The 17922-nt window shown below is 65.0% G+C and overlaps 3 protein-coding genes across 5 annotated transcripts; 1 reads left to right on the top strand and 2 right to left on the bottom strand.

Annotated features, from left to right (window-relative positions):
• Positions 1-10: 10 nt before the first annotated feature.
• On the bottom strand, positions 11-7706 carry DDX23 (DEAD-box helicase 23). Of its 2 annotated transcripts, none has more exons than XM_053967472.1 (17): positions 7627-7706; positions 6648-6832; positions 6082-6180; positions 5871-5967; positions 5730-5795; positions 5088-5226; positions 4876-5009; positions 4689-4801; positions 4452-4595; positions 3595-3820; positions 3344-3489; positions 2673-2850; positions 2342-2584; positions 1602-1753; positions 1378-1486; positions 1096-1270; positions 11-594 (listed from the first exon to the last, which is right to left on the bottom strand). In XM_053967472.1, the coding sequence occupies exons 2-17, from the start codon at positions 6830-6832 to the stop codon at positions 371-373; spliced, it is 2430 nt and encodes an 809-aa protein (XP_053823447.1). In that variant the 5' UTR covers positions 7627-7706; the 3' UTR covers positions 11-370. The 2 variants fall into 2 exon arrangements, with proteins under 2 accessions (XP_053823447.1, XP_053823448.1); XM_053967473.1 differs by having other exon boundaries at positions 4876-5006.
• A 475-nt stretch (positions 7707-8181) lies between these two features.
• On the bottom strand, positions 8182-14456 carry RND1 (Rho family GTPase 1). 2 transcript variants are annotated; one of them, XR_008435219.1, is made up of 6 exons: positions 14300-14456; positions 14131-14218; positions 11932-12041; positions 10684-10818; positions 8410-9195; positions 8182-8357 (listed from the first exon to the last, which is right to left on the bottom strand). XR_008435219.1 is itself a non-coding variant. In XM_053967672.1 (5 exons), the coding sequence occupies exons 1-5, from the start codon at positions 14417-14419 to the stop codon at positions 8950-8952; spliced, it is 699 nt and encodes a 232-aa protein (XP_053823647.1). In that variant the 5' UTR covers positions 14420-14456; the 3' UTR covers positions 8182-8949. The 2 variants fall into 2 exon arrangements, 1 of the variants encoding a protein (XP_053823647.1); XM_053967672.1 differs by having other exon boundaries at positions 8182-9195.
• A 240-nt stretch (positions 14457-14696) lies between these two features.
• On the top strand, positions 14697-17794 carry CCDC65 (coiled-coil domain containing 65). The gene is made up of 9 exons (XM_053967568.1): positions 14697-14734; positions 15187-15314; positions 15495-15662; positions 15748-15917; positions 16070-16208; positions 16289-16486; positions 16891-17109; positions 17197-17349; positions 17471-17794. The coding sequence occupies exons 2-9, from the start codon at positions 15189-15191 to the stop codon at positions 17693-17695; spliced, it is 1398 nt and encodes a 465-aa protein (XP_053823543.1). The 5' UTR covers positions 14697-14734; positions 15187-15188; the 3' UTR covers positions 17696-17794.
• Positions 17795-17922: the final 128 nt, after the last annotated feature.

The following is a 17922-nucleotide window of genomic DNA, read 5'->3' as shown; positions in this document are numbered from 1 at the left end:
GCGACACCGGTAACGCCGCTGCCGGTTTATTCCTGCAGCCTGGAGCTTCAGCTACAAAAACAAAAACAAAAAAAAAAAAAAACCCAAAGGATGAGGTGCAGACAGTTCCCAGGACAGCCAAAAAAACCAGCCCCACCCCGGCAGCAGGGAGGGACCGGCCCCCAAACAGCCTCCAGCAGCTCCTCCGCTCCGTGGGGAAAGTGGGGAGGGGGACTGGGAGAACAGGGGGGATGTTTTGGGATAATCCCAGCCCCAGTCTCTGCTTGTGGGCAGTCCTTGGGTTGCACAAGGAGCTGGGAAAAGAACAGCCAGAGCAGTCCTGGCAGCCTCGCTGGTCCTGTTGTCCCCAGAGGGGTGACGAAGGGGGGCCTCAGGCGAAGATGGTCTCCTCCCGCCGCTTCTTGGTGAGGATGGTGCCTGGCTTGTGCTGGGCATCGGGGTGGTTGGCCAGCTCGGGGGGGCACGAGGACACGGGGCTCTCCAGGATGGCCTGTTTGAGGTCGTAGAACACCGTGGAGTCCTCCTTGGTGAGGAAGGTGATGGCAACACCGCTCTTCCCTGCTCGGCCCGTCCGCCCAATGCGGTGGATGTAATCTGGGGGGGGAAAATGAAGGGCTCAGTGTGGGCACTGCCAGGGCTGGGCACTCCCTGCAGCCCCCCCTGCACTCCCAGTACCAGGGACAGGCACCCCACAGCCCCCTGGGTGTGGCAGCACCGGGGCTGGGCACCCACCCACCCCTAAAAACCAATGCCAGGAACCCCCCCCATCCCCCTGACAGGCAGCACTGGGGCTGGGAATCCCTCACACCCTCAGCACTGGGGCTGGGCACCCCCCACACCCTCAGCACTGGGGCTGGGCACCCCCTCCATCCCAAGAACCAGGGCTGGGCACCACTGCAACCCCCTTGGTGAGGGCAGTACCAGGGCCTGGCACCCCCTGCACACCCCATACCAAAGCTGGGCAACGTCACAGCCTCTTCAGTGTGGCAGCACCAGGGCTGAGCAACCCCCCAGAGCCCCTCCAGTGCAGGTAACAGCAGGGCCAAGCACCCCCAGCATGGGCAGCACACCCCCCTCAGTGCCCCCCAGGCTCACCCTCGATGTTCTTGGCCATGTCGTAGTTGACCACCATGGAGACGTCGTGGATGTCGATGCCACGTCCGGCCACGTCCGTTGCCACCAGGATGTCCTTGGCCCCGGCCTTGAGGTTGGAGAGGGCGAACTCTCGCTGCTCCTGGCCCTTCCCACCGTGCAGGGTGCAGGCGTTGTACTGTGGGAACAGGGTGGGGGGGGTCAATGGGGGGGCACATCACGGAGTCCCCACGTGGGGACGAGGGGGACAGGGCTCAGGGTGACCCCCTGCCAGCCCAGCCTCACCCCCATCTTCTCCAGGGACTTGGCCAGCACGTCGCAGCCCTTCTTCTGGTTGACGAAGATGATGATGGGCGGGTCGAAGCCCTGTTCCAGGATGGCCAAGAGCTTCTTCCTGTAGAGCCGAAAGAGGAAGAAGAGACAGTTGGGCAAAGAGATGCTGAAGTGCCCCACAGAGTCCCCTTCACCCTCCAAGCCCCAGGCCACCCCCCCAAATCCGTGCTCCCCACCTCTTCTCGGACTCGGACATGAGGAAAACCTTCTGCTCCACCCTCTCGTGGGGTTTGCCGGCGGAGCCGATGTAGACCACGGCCGGGCGCCGCAGGTAACTGCGGGCCAGGCGCTCCACTGCTGGGGGCATGGTGGCCGTGAACATGACAGTCTGCAAGGCAACGGGGCAGTGACATCCTCTGAGGTGGCAATGTCCCCCCACCCGTGAAGAAGGAATGACCCCGGTGCGGCAGGGAACATCCCCCCCCCAAAGGAGCAGGAACATCCTGCAGTGAGGTTGGAACGCCTCTGACGGGGCAGGAATGTCCCCCCCACGGAGCAGGAATGACCCCAGTGGGGCAGGAATGTGCTGCCACAGAGCAGGAACATCCCTCAATGAAATAGGAACAACCCCAGTGGGGCAGGAGCATCCCCCACGGAGCAGAAGCACCCCCTCAGTGAGGTAGGAATGACCCTAGAAGGGTAGAAATGTTCCCCTATGGAACAGGAACATCTTCCTCTGGGGCAGGACCTTTCCCTGTGGGGCAGGATTGTCCCCCATGGAGCAGAAATGCTCCCACAGGGCAAAGATGTCACCCTGTGGGGCAGGAATGACCCCTCATGCAGCAGGAACATCCACTGTGAGGCAGGAACATTCCTCCACAGAGCAGAAATGTGACTCCCATTCCCTCAACCCCTTCCCCAAAAAGCCCAAATTGCCCCTCCTCACCCCACAGGAGCCCTCCCCGTCCACACCCACCTGTCTGTACTTGTGCTTCCCTGACTCGAAGTTGGCCAACATCTTCTCGGGGTCCTCAGCCTCGTCGGTGTCGGGTTTCTGGTTGCTGACAGGCATGTGCTCCAGGATCTTCTGCACGTCGGGCTCGAAGCCCATGTCGATCATGCGATCGGCCTCGTCCAGCACCACGTAGGTGCAGCGGCTCAGCACCAGGTACCGGTTCTCCAGCACGTCGATGAGCCGGCCCGGCGTGGCGATGACGATCTGGGGGGGGGGCCGGGGAGGGTTGGTGGGAGCCAGCCCGAGGCTGAGCTGCCCCCCTGAGACCCCTCCCCAGCCCCCCCCAACTCACCTCGCAGCCCATGCGGAGGCGGAAGCCCTGGTCCTCGCGGGAGATGCCGCCGATCACGGCCACGGTGCGGATGCCCAGGGGTTTCCCAAATTTGATGGTTTCCTCCTCAATCTGCTGCGCCAGCTCACGGGTGGGGGCCAGGATGATGGCGTAGGGCCCCTGGTCTGACTCCTCGATGCTGCAGCACGGCAGGAGACGGTTGTGTCACCCACAGTGCCACATGTGTGCCCTCCAGTGTCACCCCATCTCCTCCACCATGTCACCCTGTAACCCTGCCTCAATCCCCCAACAGTGCACCCTGTCACCCCCACGGTCCCGACCCTTGTGCAGTGTCACCCTGCCACTCCACCCCATCCCACGGGCAGTGTCACCCTGCCACTCCACCATGTCACCCTGTAACCCTGCCTCAATCCCCCAACAGTGTCACCCTGCCACTCCACCATGTCACCCTGTAACCCTGCCTCAATCCCCCAACAGTGCACCCTGTCACCCCCACGGTCCCGACCCTTGTGCAGTGTCACCCTGCCACTCCACCCCATCCCTTGTGTAGTGTCACCCTGCCACTCCACCCCATCCCTTGTGTAGTGTCACCCTGCCACTCCACCCCATCCCTTGTGTAGTGTCACCCTGCCACTCCACCCCGTCCCACGGGCAGCATCCCCGGCCCGCACCGGTCGATTTTGGGCAGGGTGGTGATCCACACGAGCAGCGGGATCAGGAACGCCGCTGTCTTGCCGCTGCCGGTCTCGGCCACGCCGATGATGTCCCGGTTCTGCAGCCCGATGGGGATGGCCTGGCGCTGGATCGGGGTGGGCTCCTGCCGGGGGCAGCAGGTTGGGAGCAGAACTTCCCCTGTTCCCCCTCTCCAAATCCCTGACGAGCCCTTTTCCCCCCCTCCCCAGCTCCCCCTCTCCGTGCCCACCTTGTATCCACACTTGTCAATGACCTCCAGGATGTGGGGGGGCAGGGAGGAGTCCTTCCAGGAGCGGATGGGATTGGGGATCTTGCCCCCCTTGGTGGTGATGCTGTAATCCTCGCGGAAGATGCGCCAGTCCCTGTCTGTCATCTCGTCCAGCTTCTTCTGGGACCAGTGCCGGTCATCCCAGCGCTGCTTGGCCTCCTTCTTCCGCAGCTTCCGCAGCCGCGCCCTGGCCGGAGGGAGGGAAGGGATGGGGAAAGGGAGAGGGACGGGGGGGAAAAGGGGGATGGGGAACAGGGAGAGGGCAAGGGGAAAGTGGGATGGGGAAAAGAGAATAAAGGAAAAGAGGATGGGGAAAGAAAATAAAGGAAAAGGGAATGGAGGAAATGGGAGAGGGAAAGGGGAGAGGGATGGGGAAAGCGGGAATGGGGAAGTGGGAAAAGGGAAAGGGGAATGGGGAAAGGGGAAAAGGGGGATGTGAGAAAAAGGAATGGGGGAAAAGGAAAGAGAGAAGTGTGATGGGGAGAAAGCAATAGGAAACGGGACACGAGAGAAAAGGGAATAGGGAAAGTGGGATACAGAAAGGAGAATAAAGGAAATGAGGGAAAAGGGAGAGGGAAAGGGGATGGGAGAAAGGGGGATGAAGGAGTGGGATGAGGGCAGGGCAAGGAAACGGATGACAAAAGGGAGTGAGGAAGGTGAGGAAGGAGAAAGTGGATAGGGCTCACTCTGAGCCTCTAGAACCCTTCTGCCAATTTGCTGCAGGACCTGCTGCAGCTCAGCTCCACATCCCAACCAAGCTAAGCCAGCCATGGCCCCACACACCCCTCAGCACCCTCCCAGCTTCCCCAAAACCTCACTCCTCCTGCTCCTTCTCCTCCAGCGTCCGCCTCTTCTCCATCAGGTCCCCGTAGAACCGCGACTGCTCCCGTTTCTGCTGCTTCAGGTCGATGCCGGCGATGAAGCCGCGGCCCAGCAGCTGCACCTGGTGCCTCTCCTTGTACCTGGAGCAGGGTGGGAGCATCAGGAGCAGGGCTGGGGGATGCCTTGCACCCTGCAGGGACACCCCCAGCCCTCAGGGGCACCCCAGCACTCACAGGGGGTTGTAGTCGATGGACGTGTCCTCCGACGCGTCCCACTCGAACACGAACTTGCGGTCGTTGAGGTGCCGCGTGCGCCGGCGCTTCTTCACCCCCCCCAGGTACCGCTCCTGCAGGACCCCAGGCTCAGTGGGACCCCCCCCCATCTTCCCCCCAGCCCCCCCAGCCCAGCCCTCAACCCCACCTTGATGGCGTGGAGCTCTTTGCTTTTGTCCTTCTCCTCCCGGATCTTCTGCCTGCCCTCCTCGTCCTCGGTGCCGTTGGTCTCCCGCTCCATGCGCTCGCGGCGCTCCCGGCGCTCGCGCTCCTGGGGGTCTTCTGGGGAGCAGGGGAAGGGGCTCAGAGCCAGCACCCGCCCCGAGGGCTGCGTGGGGGTCTCCAGGGATGAGCCCTTACCCAGCATCTTCCTGCCCATCTCCTGGAATTGTTTCCTCTTCTTCCTCTCCTCCTCCAGCAGCCGCTGCCGCTCCTCCACCTCCTGCTGCCGCCGCCGCAGGGCCTCGGCCTCCCGCTCCGCCTTGGACAGGAACTTGGGCTGGGATGGGAGAGAGGCAACGTCACACTGGGCCTGCCTGCCACCTCTGTGCTGCTGGGGGGTCCCCTCAGCCTTCTCTGCTCCTTCCCGGGGCCCTCCAGGCCTCCCCTCTCCCTCCTGGGTTCCTTCTCTCCCTCTCTGGATACCCCAGACCTCTCCACTCCCTGCCAGCGGGTCTCTCTGCTCCCTCCTCGTGTCCCTCCTTTCCCTCCTTCTGTGCCCCTCACCAGACCCCTCAAGCCTTCCCAAGGTCCTTCTGCTCCCTCCTGGGGGTCCACCAGGCCTTCCCTGTCTCCACAGCCCCCCACGTGCCCTCCCTGCCCTGTACCCTCCCAAGTCCCCCAGCCCTCCCTGCTCCATCCCATCATCCCTCCCGTTGTCCCCTGCCACTCCCTGCTTCCTTCTGGGGTCCCTCTGCATCCCCAAGTTTCTCAGCCCTCCCTCTTCCCTCCTGGGGTCCCACACCCTCAGCAGAAGGAAGAGGCTCCTGTTCCTTCTCCCACCTTGGCTTCTGCCTCCTCTTCTGCCTTCTTCTTTGCCAGCAGCTCCTCCAAGGACAGCGGCTGTGCCTGCAAGTGAGGGCAGATATCAGCACCACTCCTGGGGACCTGAATCCCCTGGAACCACCCCCACACCCTCCTCACCTTCTCCTTCTTCAAGGCGTTTTCCTCCTCTTCCTCTGCTTTCCGTGCCTCCCGATCCTTGCGAGACTTGGAGTCCTTCCCCCTGCCCGGGGACAAACTTCCAAGGAAAACAGCACGGAATAAGACACCAAGCACAGCCCTGAGGGATCTCCAACCTCCAGGGGATTTAGGGGGCAGAGCAGGAACCCCTCAGAACATCGCCAGGACCCACCTGGACCGCTTGCGGTCCTTGTCCCGCCGGTGCCCATCCTTGTCCCTGTCCCGCTCCTTCTTGCTGCGGTCCCGCTCCCGCTCCTTGTGCCGCCGATCCCTGTGGCACAGGGGGATCCCAGCATGGAACAGGGGGATCCCAGCACGGCCCCACAGCCCTCACCCAGCCTCCCTGGGGCCGTGCTTTGGGTTCACCCGTTTGAGATTTGGCTGCTTTTTGAGATTTCCTGGCCAATGCAGCAATGAGTGGGCTCAGTGCTCCCAGTCCCCACTGCACTCAATTCCTGCTGTGAGGCAGGGTTAGGAAAAAAGCAAAGCAGGCTGAAAACTTTAAAAGAGAGCCTCTTTATACCCTCTTTTGAATAAATAAATATCGTTAATAAACTTTTTTTATATCCTCTTTAAAAGGGTATAAAGAACTATTCATTAACAGTAATTAAAAGAAAAAGGAATAAGAATCACGACAAAACCTTCAGAACGTTTCTCCTCCCCCACAACCTTTCCTTTCCCACTGACAAAGCCTTCAAAGCTCTTCCCAAACCCCGGGGAGCCCCGGAGCTGCCTCACCTCTCTGCGGACTTGGAGCGGGAGCGGGAGCGGCTCCGCCGCCGCTCCCGGGATCGGTGGCGCTTCCGCTCCTTGCCCGGGGAGCCCTTCCGGTCCCGCTCCCGCTCCGGGGAGCGGGAGCGCTTCCGCTCCTCCTTCACCGGGGATGCATCCCGCTCCTTCTTGTCCGCCAGTTCTCCGGCCATCTGTGGGGAGGGGGTCAGAGCGGGGGGCACCGGGAGAGACCCAGGGGGGAGAGAGAAGGGTTGGGAGACCCAGGGGGGGCACAGAGGGACCCCAAGAAGGAGTGGGGAGATCTGAGAGCCCACCAGGAGGAAATCGGGGGGACGTCAAAGGACCCGGGGAGGGAACAGACAGACGCCAAGAAGAAGCAGGGAGAGCTGGGGGACCCCCGGAGAATGCAAAGAGAACCCGGGAGAGCGCAAAGGGACCCTGAGGAGGGAGAGGGGACACAGAGAGAGCGCAAAGGGACCCTGAGGAGGGAGAGAGAACCCGGGGAGAGCGCAAAGGGACCCTGAGGAGGGAGAGAGAACCCGGGGAGAGCGCAAAGGGACCCTGAGGAGGGAGAGAGAACCCGGGGAGAGCGCAAAGGGACCCTGAGGAGGGAGGGGGGACACAGGGAGAGTGGAAAGGGACCCTGAGGAGGGAGGGGGGACGCCTGGGGGACCCCCGAGAGGGCACAGAGAGACCCCAGCAAGGAGCGGGAAGGGCTGGGGGGCTCCGAGGAGAGAACGTAGAGGGAAGGGGGGACCCCGAGAGGGCATAGGGAGGCCCGGGGGGTGGGTGAGGGGAGCCCTGGGGAACCCCGGAAAGGCTCCGGTAGGCCCGGGGGAGGCGGCGCAACGGCGCTCCAGGCCCTGCCGCTGGTGCCCAGTACCGGGGCTCTGCCCGGTGCAGCGGCAGCAGGGCTCTCTAGCCCCTGGGCCCCCAGGAGGTTCCTGCAAGGCCCCCCCGGTCGCTCCCGCCGGTCCCCGCTCACCGCCGCAGCCCCGGGTTCAGCGCCGCCGCTCCGCCGCCATGTCTGCCGGGCCCGCAGGGCATGCCGGGACGGCGCGGGACTACAGCTCCCGGCATGCCCTCGCGCCATTGGACTACAGCCCCCGGCATCCCCCGCGCGCCCTCAGCGCCCCTGCGCGGCCGCAGCACCGCCGCGCCCCGTGATCCTTCCGCCGCGCGGCAACTCCCCCCTCCCCACCGCAAAGAGTCCCCCGGGACGGTGGCCCCGTGTCCCCGAGCCCCCCCCCACAGCCCGGAGGCACCTCCTGCTTACCCAAATGAGGTCCCCGAGGCCGTGTCCCCGCGGCCCAGAGCACCCCAAATCCTGGAGGGCCCCTCCCGCGTCAGTGTCCCCCCCCCCCCCGCGCACCCCAAATCCCACGGGGACCCCTCCCCAAAGCACAGGGCCAGGCAGGGCTGCACGTAGGTAGGTGTTATATTTCTGATAATAAATAAGCTTTTTAATAACACTGACATGGAACAGACCCCCCCCCCCCCCACCCCACCCCAAATTCAGTCCATAAAACAGCCCCCCCTCCCCCCTCCCCAACCCACAGGGCCAAGCAGCAGATGAGGGATGGGGGAGAAGAGGATGAGTCCATGGATGAGTCCCATGATGTGCACCCCAAACCCCACAGGGACCCCCGGGACAGTGTCCCTGTGTCCCCCAAACCCCGCAGTTGATGTCCCCAGGGTCCTGTGCACCCCAAAACCCTCCAGGGACCCCTCGGGGTTGACATCCCTGGGGTCCTGGGCACCCCAAAACCCCCAGGGACCCCTCGGAGTTGACATCCCTGGGGTCCTGGGCACCCCAAACCCCATAGGAACCCCTCGGGGTTGATGTCCCCAGGGTCCTGGGCACCCCAAAACCCTCCAGGGACCCCTCGGGGTTGATGTCCCCAGGGTCCTGTGCACCCCAAAACCCCCAGGGACCCCTCGGGGTTGACATCCCTGAGGTTCTGGGCACCCCAAACCCCATAGGAACCCCTCTAGGTTGATGTTCCCGGGGTCCTGTGCACCCCAAAGCCCCCAGGGACCCCCTTCTGGGTTGGGGACCGGGTGAAGACACCCCCCCCAGACCCCCCTCCCACAGGGGCAGCCCCCCAGGCTGTGGGGCTGGCAGGGCAATGATGCCAGGGGAGGGCAGCACCCCCCACCCTCCTTTTGAGGGGTGGTGGGGGGAGAAGCTCCAGACTCCAGAGCCCTGTCCAGCCCCCCCCCACCCCATTCCAGGGGGCTTGTGGAGGGGGTGGGGGCCCAAAAGTGGGTGTGGGTGTGCGTGTGTGGGGTCAATCCCTTCCCCCCTTCACATGACGGAGCAGCTTTTTGCTTTTTCCTTCTTGAAGGTGGAGGAGATGAGCTCGGAGCGGCTGGGGAGGTGCAGGAGTCTCTTGGAGAGGCTGCGGGGGGGGCTGCGGGGCGCCTGCGGGGGGGCCCTGCTCAGGCAGAGCCCGGACACGGCCCGGAAGATGCTGTGCACGCTCTTCTCCGAGGTGAAGGCCGAGCACTCCAGGTAGCCCTCGGCTCCCAACTGCCTGGCGGCCGCACAGCCCTGCGGGAGGCACGGGGACGGGTCAGGGTGAGCCCCAGAGACACGGGGACAGCCCCAAACCCACCCCACAGACACGGGGACGGGTCAGGGTGAGCCCCAGAGACACGGGGACAGCCCCAAACCCACCCCACAGACACGGGGACAGCCCCAAATCTACCCCACAGACACGGGGACAGCCCCAAACCCACCCCACAGACACGGGGACGGGTCAGGGTGAGCCCCAGAGACACGGGGACAGCCCCAAATCCACCCCACAGACACGGGGACAGCCCCAAACCCACCCCACAGACACGGGGACAGCCCTAAATCCACCCCACAGACACGGGGACAGCCCCAAACCCACCCCACAGACACGGGGACAGCCCCAAATCCACCCCACAGACACGGGGACGGGTCAGGGTGATCCCCACAGACACGGGGACAGCCCCAAACCCACCCCACAGACACGGGGACGGGTCAGGGTGAGCCCCAGAGACACGGGGACAGCCCCAAACCCACCCCACAGACACGGGGACAGCCCTAAATCCACCCCACAGACACGGGGACAGCCCTAAATCCACCCCACAGACACGGGGACAGCCCCAAACCCACCCCACAGACACGGGGACAGCCCTAAATCCACCCCACAGACACGGGGACAGCCCCAAACCCACCTCAGAGATACAGGGACAGCCCAAAGTGAGCCCCAGAGACACGGGGACGGGTCAGAGTGAGCCCCAGAGAAATGGGGACAGCCCCAAACCCACCCCAGAGACACGGGGACAGCCCCAAATCCACCTCAGAGATACAGGGACAGCCCAAAGTGAGCCCCAGAGACACGGGGACAGCCCCAAACCCACCCCACAGACACGGGGACAGCCCCAAATCTACCCCACAGACACGGGGACGGGTCAGGGTGAGCCCCACAGACACGGGGACAGCCCCAAATCCACCCCACAGACACGGGGACAGCCCCAAACCCACCCCACAGACACGGGGACGGGTCAGGGTGAGCCCCAGAGACACGGGGACAGCCCCAAACCCACCTCAGAGATACAGGGACAGCCCCAAACCCACCCCACAGACACGGGGACGGGTCAGAGTGAGCCCCAGAGAAATGGGGACAGCCCCAAACCCACCCCACAGACACAGGGACAGCCCCCAAACCCATTGGGATATCCCAAACTGAGCCACACAAACACAGGGACACCCCAAAACCACTGGGACAGCCCAGACTGAGCCCCAAAGCCACTGGGACACCCCCAAACCCATCAGGACACGCCAAACCCACTGGGACACCCCAAACTGAGTCCCAAATCCACCAGGACAGCCCAAACCGAGCCCCACAAACACCGGGACCCCCCCCCCCCCCCAAACCCACCGGGGACACCCCAAACCGAGCCTTGTGCAAACACCGGGATCCCCCCAAAGCCGCCCCCACATCAGACCACAGGGACACCCCAAACCCACCCCCCCCAGCCATCGGGGCCCCCCCAAACCCGGGCAGACCTGCTCGTAGGAGATGGGCGCCTGTTTCTGGTGCGAGAGCTCCAGGAGCGTGCTCAGGTCTGTCCTCAGGTCCGTCTTGCAGCCGATGAGCAGCACCCGCGTGTTGGGGCAATAGTCCAGGATTTCTGTCTTCCACTGAGGGGTCAGGGCACACAGCTGCTCTCAGGGACGGGGGAGCCCAAAAAGCCTCCCCCTGTCACCCCATGGGGGGGGTGTGCCAGCCCAGACCCCACAGAGGTACCCCCAGGACAGTGCTCCCACATCCCTGAACCCCCAAACCCCACAGAGGTACCCCCAGGACAATGTCCCCATGTCCCTGAACCCCACAGAGATACCCCCAGGACAGTGCTCCCACATCCCTGAACCCCCAAACCCCACAGAGATACCCCCAGGACAGTGTTCCCACATCCCTGAACCCCCAAACCCCACAGAGGTACCCCCAGGACAGTGTCCTGACAGCCCTGAGACCCCCAAACCCCACAGAGGTACCCCCAGGACAGTGTCCTGACAGCCCTGAGACCCCCAAACCCCACAGAGATACCCTCAGAACAGTGTCCTCACATCCCTGAACCCCCAAAACCCACAGAGATAACCCCAGGACAGTGTCCTGACAGCCCTGAGACCCCCAAACCCCACAGAGATACCCCCAGGACAGTGTTCCCACATCCCTGAACCCCCAAACCCCACAGAGATACCCCCAGGACAGTGTTCCCACATCCCTGAACCCCCAAACCCCACAGAGATACCCCCAGGACAGTGTTCCCATGTCCCTGAACCCCCAAACCCCACAGAGGTACCTCCAGGACAGTGTCCCCATGTCCCTGAACCCCACAGAGATACCCCCAGAACAGTGTCCTGACAGCCCTGAGCCCCCCAAACCCCACAGCACCAGTTGCCCTGTGTTTGCAAGTCCCCCAAACCTCACAGGGACCCCCCCAGGCTGGTGTCCCCACATCTCTGAACCCCAAACCCCACAGGAACACCTCAGGCTGGTGTCCCCACACCTCAGAGCCCCCAAACCCCACAGGGACACCTCAGGCTGGTGTCCCCACATCTCTGAGCCCCCCCAAACCCCACAGGGACACCTCAGGCTGGTGTCCCCACATCTCTGAGCCCCAAACCCCACAGTGCTCTGTGTCTGTGAGTCCCCCAAACCTCACAGGGATCCCCCTGCATGCGTGTCCCCACATCTCTGAACTCCCCAAACCCCACGGGGACACTGTCCCGGGGCCTGAGCCCCCTCCCCACCTTCTTGGCCGCGCTGTCGAGGGTCTCGGGGCGGCTGACGTCGAAGCAGAGCAGGACGGCGTCCGAGTCGCTGTAGCACAGGGGACGCACGTTGTCATAGTAGGGAGAGCCTGGGGGAAAAGGGGGGGGGGTCACCGCTCAGCCCCCCCACCCCAGGGACACGGGAAAGGGGGTCTGGCTAAAGGACACAGCCCCCCCAAAAGGGACACGGCCCCCCGTCCTGCCTGGGGTCGGGGAACGGCTCTAGAGACCCCCAAAAGGGACAGAGCCCCCCAAAAGGGACAGAGACCCATTCCTGCTTGGGGTGGGGACACAGCTCTAGAGCCCCCAAAAGAGACAGAGCCCCATTCCTCTCCGGGGTGGGGACACGGGTCTAGAGCCCCCCAAAAGGGACAGAGCCCCCCAAAAGGGACAGAGCCCCATTCCTGCCCAGTGTGGGGACACAGCCGTAGCCCCCCAAAAGGGACAGAGCCCCCCAACACAGACACAGCCCCATTCCTGCCCGGAGTGGGGACACACGTCTAGAGACCTCCCAAAAGAGACAGAGCCCCCCAAAATGGATACAGGCCCATTCCTGCCCACAGTGGGGACACGGGTCTAGAGCCCCCCAAAACAGACAGAGCCCCACTCCTCTCCGGGGTGGGGACACGGCTCTAGAGCCCCCCAAAAGGGACAGAGTCCCCCTCCTGCTCCTGCCCCCAAGAAGGACACAGGGACGCAGCTCCAGAGCCCCTCCAAAGGGACACAGACCCCCAAAAGACACAAAGCCACCTCCTGCCTGGGGTGGGGTGCAGTGCCTTGGAGCCCCCCAAAAACGACAGAGCCCCAAAAAATAGACACAGCCTCAGTCCTGCCCAGCATGGGGGTTCACGGCTTGGGAGAACCCCAAAAGGGACAGGGGAGCACAGCTCTAGAGCCCCCCAAAACAGACACAGGTCCCCAAAAGGGACAGGCAGACACACAGCCCTAGAGCCCCCCAAAAGGCACAGAGCCCCCCAAAACAGACACAGCCCCCCTCCTGTTCAGGGTGGTGGCTCACAGCTCCAGAGAACCCCAAGTAGGACTTAGGGACACAGCTTTAGAGCCCCCCAAAAGGGACACAGCCCCGCCCTGGGGCCGGGGAGAGCTCTGGAACCCCCCCAAAACGCCACCTCCGTCCCCGCAGCCCATCAACGTCGCATCGCGCCTTCGCGAGGCAGCGGGAAATGGAGCCCGCGGTGTTTATGTAACAGCCCCCCCCCGCCCCCCCCCATTTTGGGGAGCCCCGGCAGCACCGAGGGGTGTGGGGGTCGGGGGGAAGCCGGAGGAGGGGGTGGGACACGCTGCCACCCCCCTCGGGGTCCTCGGGGACACGGAGCCACCCGCACCGCACCCGGGACTGCGGGGGACGCGGCGCGGGGGGGGGGGGGGGTTGGGGAGTGCGGGAGGGGGGTCAGGGGGGTGGGGGGGGGCTCCGGGATGTCCCTCCCGTCCACCCCCCCCCCCGGCCCCCCAAAGGCCACGGAGGGGTTTCGCAGCCCAGACGCTCCGTGCACAGAATAGCAAAGAGGCTGCGCCAGCGCATCGCCATGGCAACCGGGGACCGGCGGGGACCCCCCCCCCACCCCCAGCCCCGCCGGGGGGGGGGGACACTGCAGCACCGGGCAGGGATGCCCCGACCCCCCCCCCCCAACTCTTCGGGGTGCCCCGGGAAGGGTAACACCGGGATGTCCCCCAGTTCACACCGGGGGAGGGGGGGGCTCAGCGGTGTGGGGGTCCCCCCGAGGAAGGGGTTCGGCCTCCTGTGACCCCCCCAGGGTGTCTGTGCCACCGTGGGCTCCTGGGGAGTACCCACGGATATGACCCTAGACCTGAACGCCACCAAGCTCCCACCGCCGCCGCAGGGACCACAAAACACCCCCGGCTCCCCAAAATACCCCCGAGACCCCGCCACGGCCAACGGCGCCCCTCTCCCCCGCCGCCCTGCAGGTCCCCAAAACACCCTCGGGACACCGAAACGCCCCACTGCAGCGACCCCCCGCTCACTGCAGCATCCCAGCCGTGACCCCCCCCCCCCCCCCCCAAAAACCCCAAACCACCTTCCCCAGCAAACAACAGGATCACCCCCTCCGGGGCCGGGCAGCACCCGCCCCACTTCTCCGGTACCGGAGCCCCCGCCAGCCCCCCAAAACGTGCACCGCGCGTGTCTGCCCCCGGTACCGGAGGTGTCCCAGAGGCTCAGTTCCACCCGCTGCTCCTCGCTGGCCAGACACGCCGTGTAGTTCTCAAACACCGTGGGCACGTAGGTCTGCAACGGCACCGAGAGCGTCAGGGCCCGGTCCCGCTTGCCGGTGCCCGCTGCCGGTTCCCGGTGCCGGTCCGGGCTCACCTCGGGGTAGCAATCCTTGGCCAGCACCTGCAGCATGGCCGTCTTGCCGCACTGCACGTCACCCACCAGCACCAGCTTGCACCGGGCCGGAGCGGCCGGCGCCGGCCTCCGCTCCCGCATGGCGGCGGCGCGCACGGGTCCCCCGTGCTCGCACCCACCCACCGCCCTGCGCCCCGCCGCCGCAGCGCCCTTATATACCCCGCCGCCTGCAGGGCCCGCCCACGGCGGCGCCCGCTCGCCAATCACCGCCGGGAGTCCCGGAGCGCCGGCCAATAGCGGCGAGGCAGAACTGGCGGGACCCGCCCCTTGGGGGGGTGCGAGCGCGCTTTTGCCCGCCAGGGGGCGCGCGCGCGGGTCAGGGCGGAAGTGCCGCGAGGCCCCGCCCCCGAGCGGCGGCCGTTGCCGGGAGACCGGAGGGACGCGCGAGCGGGGCCGGTACCGGGGCCGGGACCCCAAAGCGGGGAAGGGAGACCCCAAAGGCGGAGATGGGGGGGTGGGCAAGGGGCGGTGGGCGCTGGGAGAGCGTGGGAGGGAGCGGGGTGAGCTAGGAGCGCTCTGGAGATGGGCAGAGGGGAATGGGCCTTGGGAGAGGCCTGGGGAGGGAGAGGGAAGCAGGTCTGGGGGGTCCCGGGGAGGGGAGAGGGGATGAGCAGGGGTTGCTGGGGTCTGAGGGTACTCCTAAGTGGAGGGGCAAGGGGCCTGGGGGAGCCTGGGGAGGAAGGAGGGGGTGGGCAGAAGGTTATGGGGTGTGGGGTACCCCATGGTGCGGGGGGCTGGAGGGGGGGGGGTCTGGGCAGGGGGAACAGGCCTTGGTGGGGGGCTGTGGAGGGGCCACCAGGCAGACCCCGGGCATCCCCCGACCCCTCCTGCCGTGTCCCCTTCTGCAGCCATGGCGGGGCTCGGTCCCGCTGCCCCCACGGCGGCCGAGGCCGAGCTGCTGCTGCTGCAGAAACAAGCGCTGGCTGAGGAGGAGGCGGCCAAAGCCAAGCGGGAGCTGCTCACTCGCTTCCTGCAGGTCCGGGACCCCGCTGCAGCCACCCCTGATCACCTCCAAACTCCACCCCCCTGAACCCCCAAACCACTTTTCCCCAGCAAATGCCCCCATCATCCCCACCAGGGCGGGGGTGCCCTGGTACCAGAGGCAGCCCCAAGCCCACTCCTGTCCCCTTGCCCATCTGCCACGGCCCCTCCGCAGGAGAAGTTGTCCCGGGAGGAGCAGAGCAGCAGGTGGGGTCTCCACAAGGTCCGCACGCTCTGGCGCTCGGCCCAGCGCAAGACCAAGGACCGAGAGCTGCGCCAGGACATCGAGATCCTCAGCCAGACCTTCACACGGGTCATGGACTGCAAGGACGGCGCCATTGAGGTGCCTGTGGGGCTGGCAGGGCGGGGAGGGGGGCGCCAGGGGACACACATGACCCCCCCCACACACACACACAAAAACTCCCCAGGCGCTGGTCACGGAGCTGAAGGAAGCAGAGGAGCAGCAGAACCGAGCCCTGCGCAGCCACCTGCACCTCACAGACCAACTGCTGCACCTCCAGCGCTGCCGCCTGGGCTACCTGGAACAGGGGTTTAGTGCCCAGGTGGGCGCCCTGAAGGCCGAGTTTGAGGCTGAGAGGTGTGGAATTTCAGGGGGAGAAGGGGAACGGGGCAGCAGTGGCACCCGTGGGCTCTCCTGGGATGGAGTTGGGCCTCCCCTGGCCCCACGGGGACCCCCGCGGCGTCTCTGCCAGGGAGGAAAGCCCCTTGCCCTGCCTTGTGTGCCCACAGAAAGGCCATGCTGGAGCAGCAAGAGTGGGAGAGCTGCTGCCTGCGGGACATGGCGCTGGCCATGGAGCGGGATCACGCCAGGAACGAGCGCGAGGCCTCGCTGAACTTCCAGAGCGCCCGGGACGACATCAAAAACAAGGCAAGGGGGGCACAAGGGAGCATCGAGGGGCTCTTAGGGCTGGCAGGGGAGGTTTGGGGGTGTAACCTGTGTGTCCCCAGTGCTGGCAGGATCAGCAGTACAGCCGGCTGCAGCTGGTGGCCAGGCTGGAGGGGCTGTGGGACCAGATCCAGACAGCCCGGAGGAGCTACGCCCAGGCCACGGAGAAGAAGAAGGTGGAGTTTGAGGAGCTGAAGAGGAAGTGTGAGAAGACTTCCTGCGAGATCGATGCGCAGGCGAAGAAGCTGCAGAAGCTCCAGGTTTTGGCAGGGTGCTGGGTGGATGTGGGAGCGGGGTCACTCATTTTCCATGGAACTGTTGAGGTTGGAAAAGCCCATCAAGTCCAACCCGGCACTGGCAAGGAGGTGACAACAGGCCAGAGCCTGGCTAAGCAGGGGCCCCCCAGGAGTTTGTGGAGCAGTGCCTGAGCCATGGAATCGTGGAATTCTTGAGGCTGGAAAAGTCTCTAAGACCATCAAGTCCAATTGTTCTCTCAGCACTGCCAGGGCCACCACTAAACCACATCCTCAGGGGCCACACCCACCTGGTTTTTGAGCACTTCCAGTGATGGTGCCTCCATCCCTGCCCTGAGCAGCCCATTCCAAAGCCGGGCCGCCCTTTCCAAGAAGGAATTTTCCCCAGTTGTTTCCTGCTGTTTCACCAGGACATGGTTACAAGCACTAGGGGCCAGATCGTGGCTCAGCTGCAGGAGAGCGAGGAGCAAACCCAGCGCATCCGGGACGACAGGGAACACGCCCTCCAGAAGCTCCAGAAGCTCCGGGCTCAGATCAGCCAGGCCGGGGCCACGGCTCACACCCACCTGGTGACGCTCACCTGCCAGTGCAGTGCCACCCTCAAGGTGCTGCAGCAGGTGGTGGAGAAGGTGAGTTGGGCAGTGCTGCGTGGGGATGTCCCCGTGCCCAGTGTCCTGCTGCCCCTTCCCACCTGCCCTTCCCGGCGTCCCCCCCAGGCCCAGCGCATCCTGCGCCTGGCTGAGATGTGCCGCAGGCTGGAGACAGAGGAGGAGAAGGTGCTGCCCTTCTACCCCTCCTCCCTGGCCGAGTGGGAGCAGCAAAAAGCCCGCAGTGTCCTGGAGGAGACCGCCAGCGAGCCCCTGGCACGGGTGAGAGGAGGCACCGCCGCAGCCCTCAGGGAGCAAGGGCTGTGATCCAGCCCTGGGGATCCCCCAGCTGGTGCTTGGGCAGGCTGGAGACCCCAAAGTCTCCCCGCTGCCTCCCCCCCAGGCCATGCAGGACTACATGGGGCTGGAGCGGTTCTGGCAGCGCTTCAACAAGGCGAAGCTGGAGGAGAAGGGGCTGGAGCGGGCACGGGCAGCCCTGGCAGACAGGAACCAGGAGCTGCGTAGGCTGCTCCAGCAGTACCTGGCGGGGGCTACAGTCAACCAGAATGTGCCCAAAGACCCCCACCCCCTCCTCACCACCAAGCAAAAGTCGCATCCCCAGAAATGAGCCCCACATGGTGGGGGAGCCACGCTCAGGGACACGGGGCATGGTGCACCCCAAGAGCCTCTGGGGAGGGGTCGACCACTGGGACCCCATTCCTGGCTCCACCAGCTCCAGCTGAGGCTCCCTGGCAGTCTCCCTGGTGTTTGGGGACTCAGGGACTGTCACTGCCTGGATATGCCTTAAAAGAGCAAAACTGCCTGAAAATGTGCTCCAGGGTCTTATTTCTGGGA

Source organism: Vidua chalybeata, chromosome 30 (assembly GCF_026979565.1).
Source record: "Vidua chalybeata isolate OUT-0048 chromosome 30, bVidCha1 merged haplotype, whole genome shotgun sequence".
Lineage (NCBI taxonomy): Eukaryota > Metazoa > Chordata > Aves > Passeriformes > Viduidae > Vidua > Vidua chalybeata.
The sequence above is the reverse complement of the archived record's forward strand: the minus strand, read 5'-3'. Positions and strand labels throughout refer to the sequence as shown.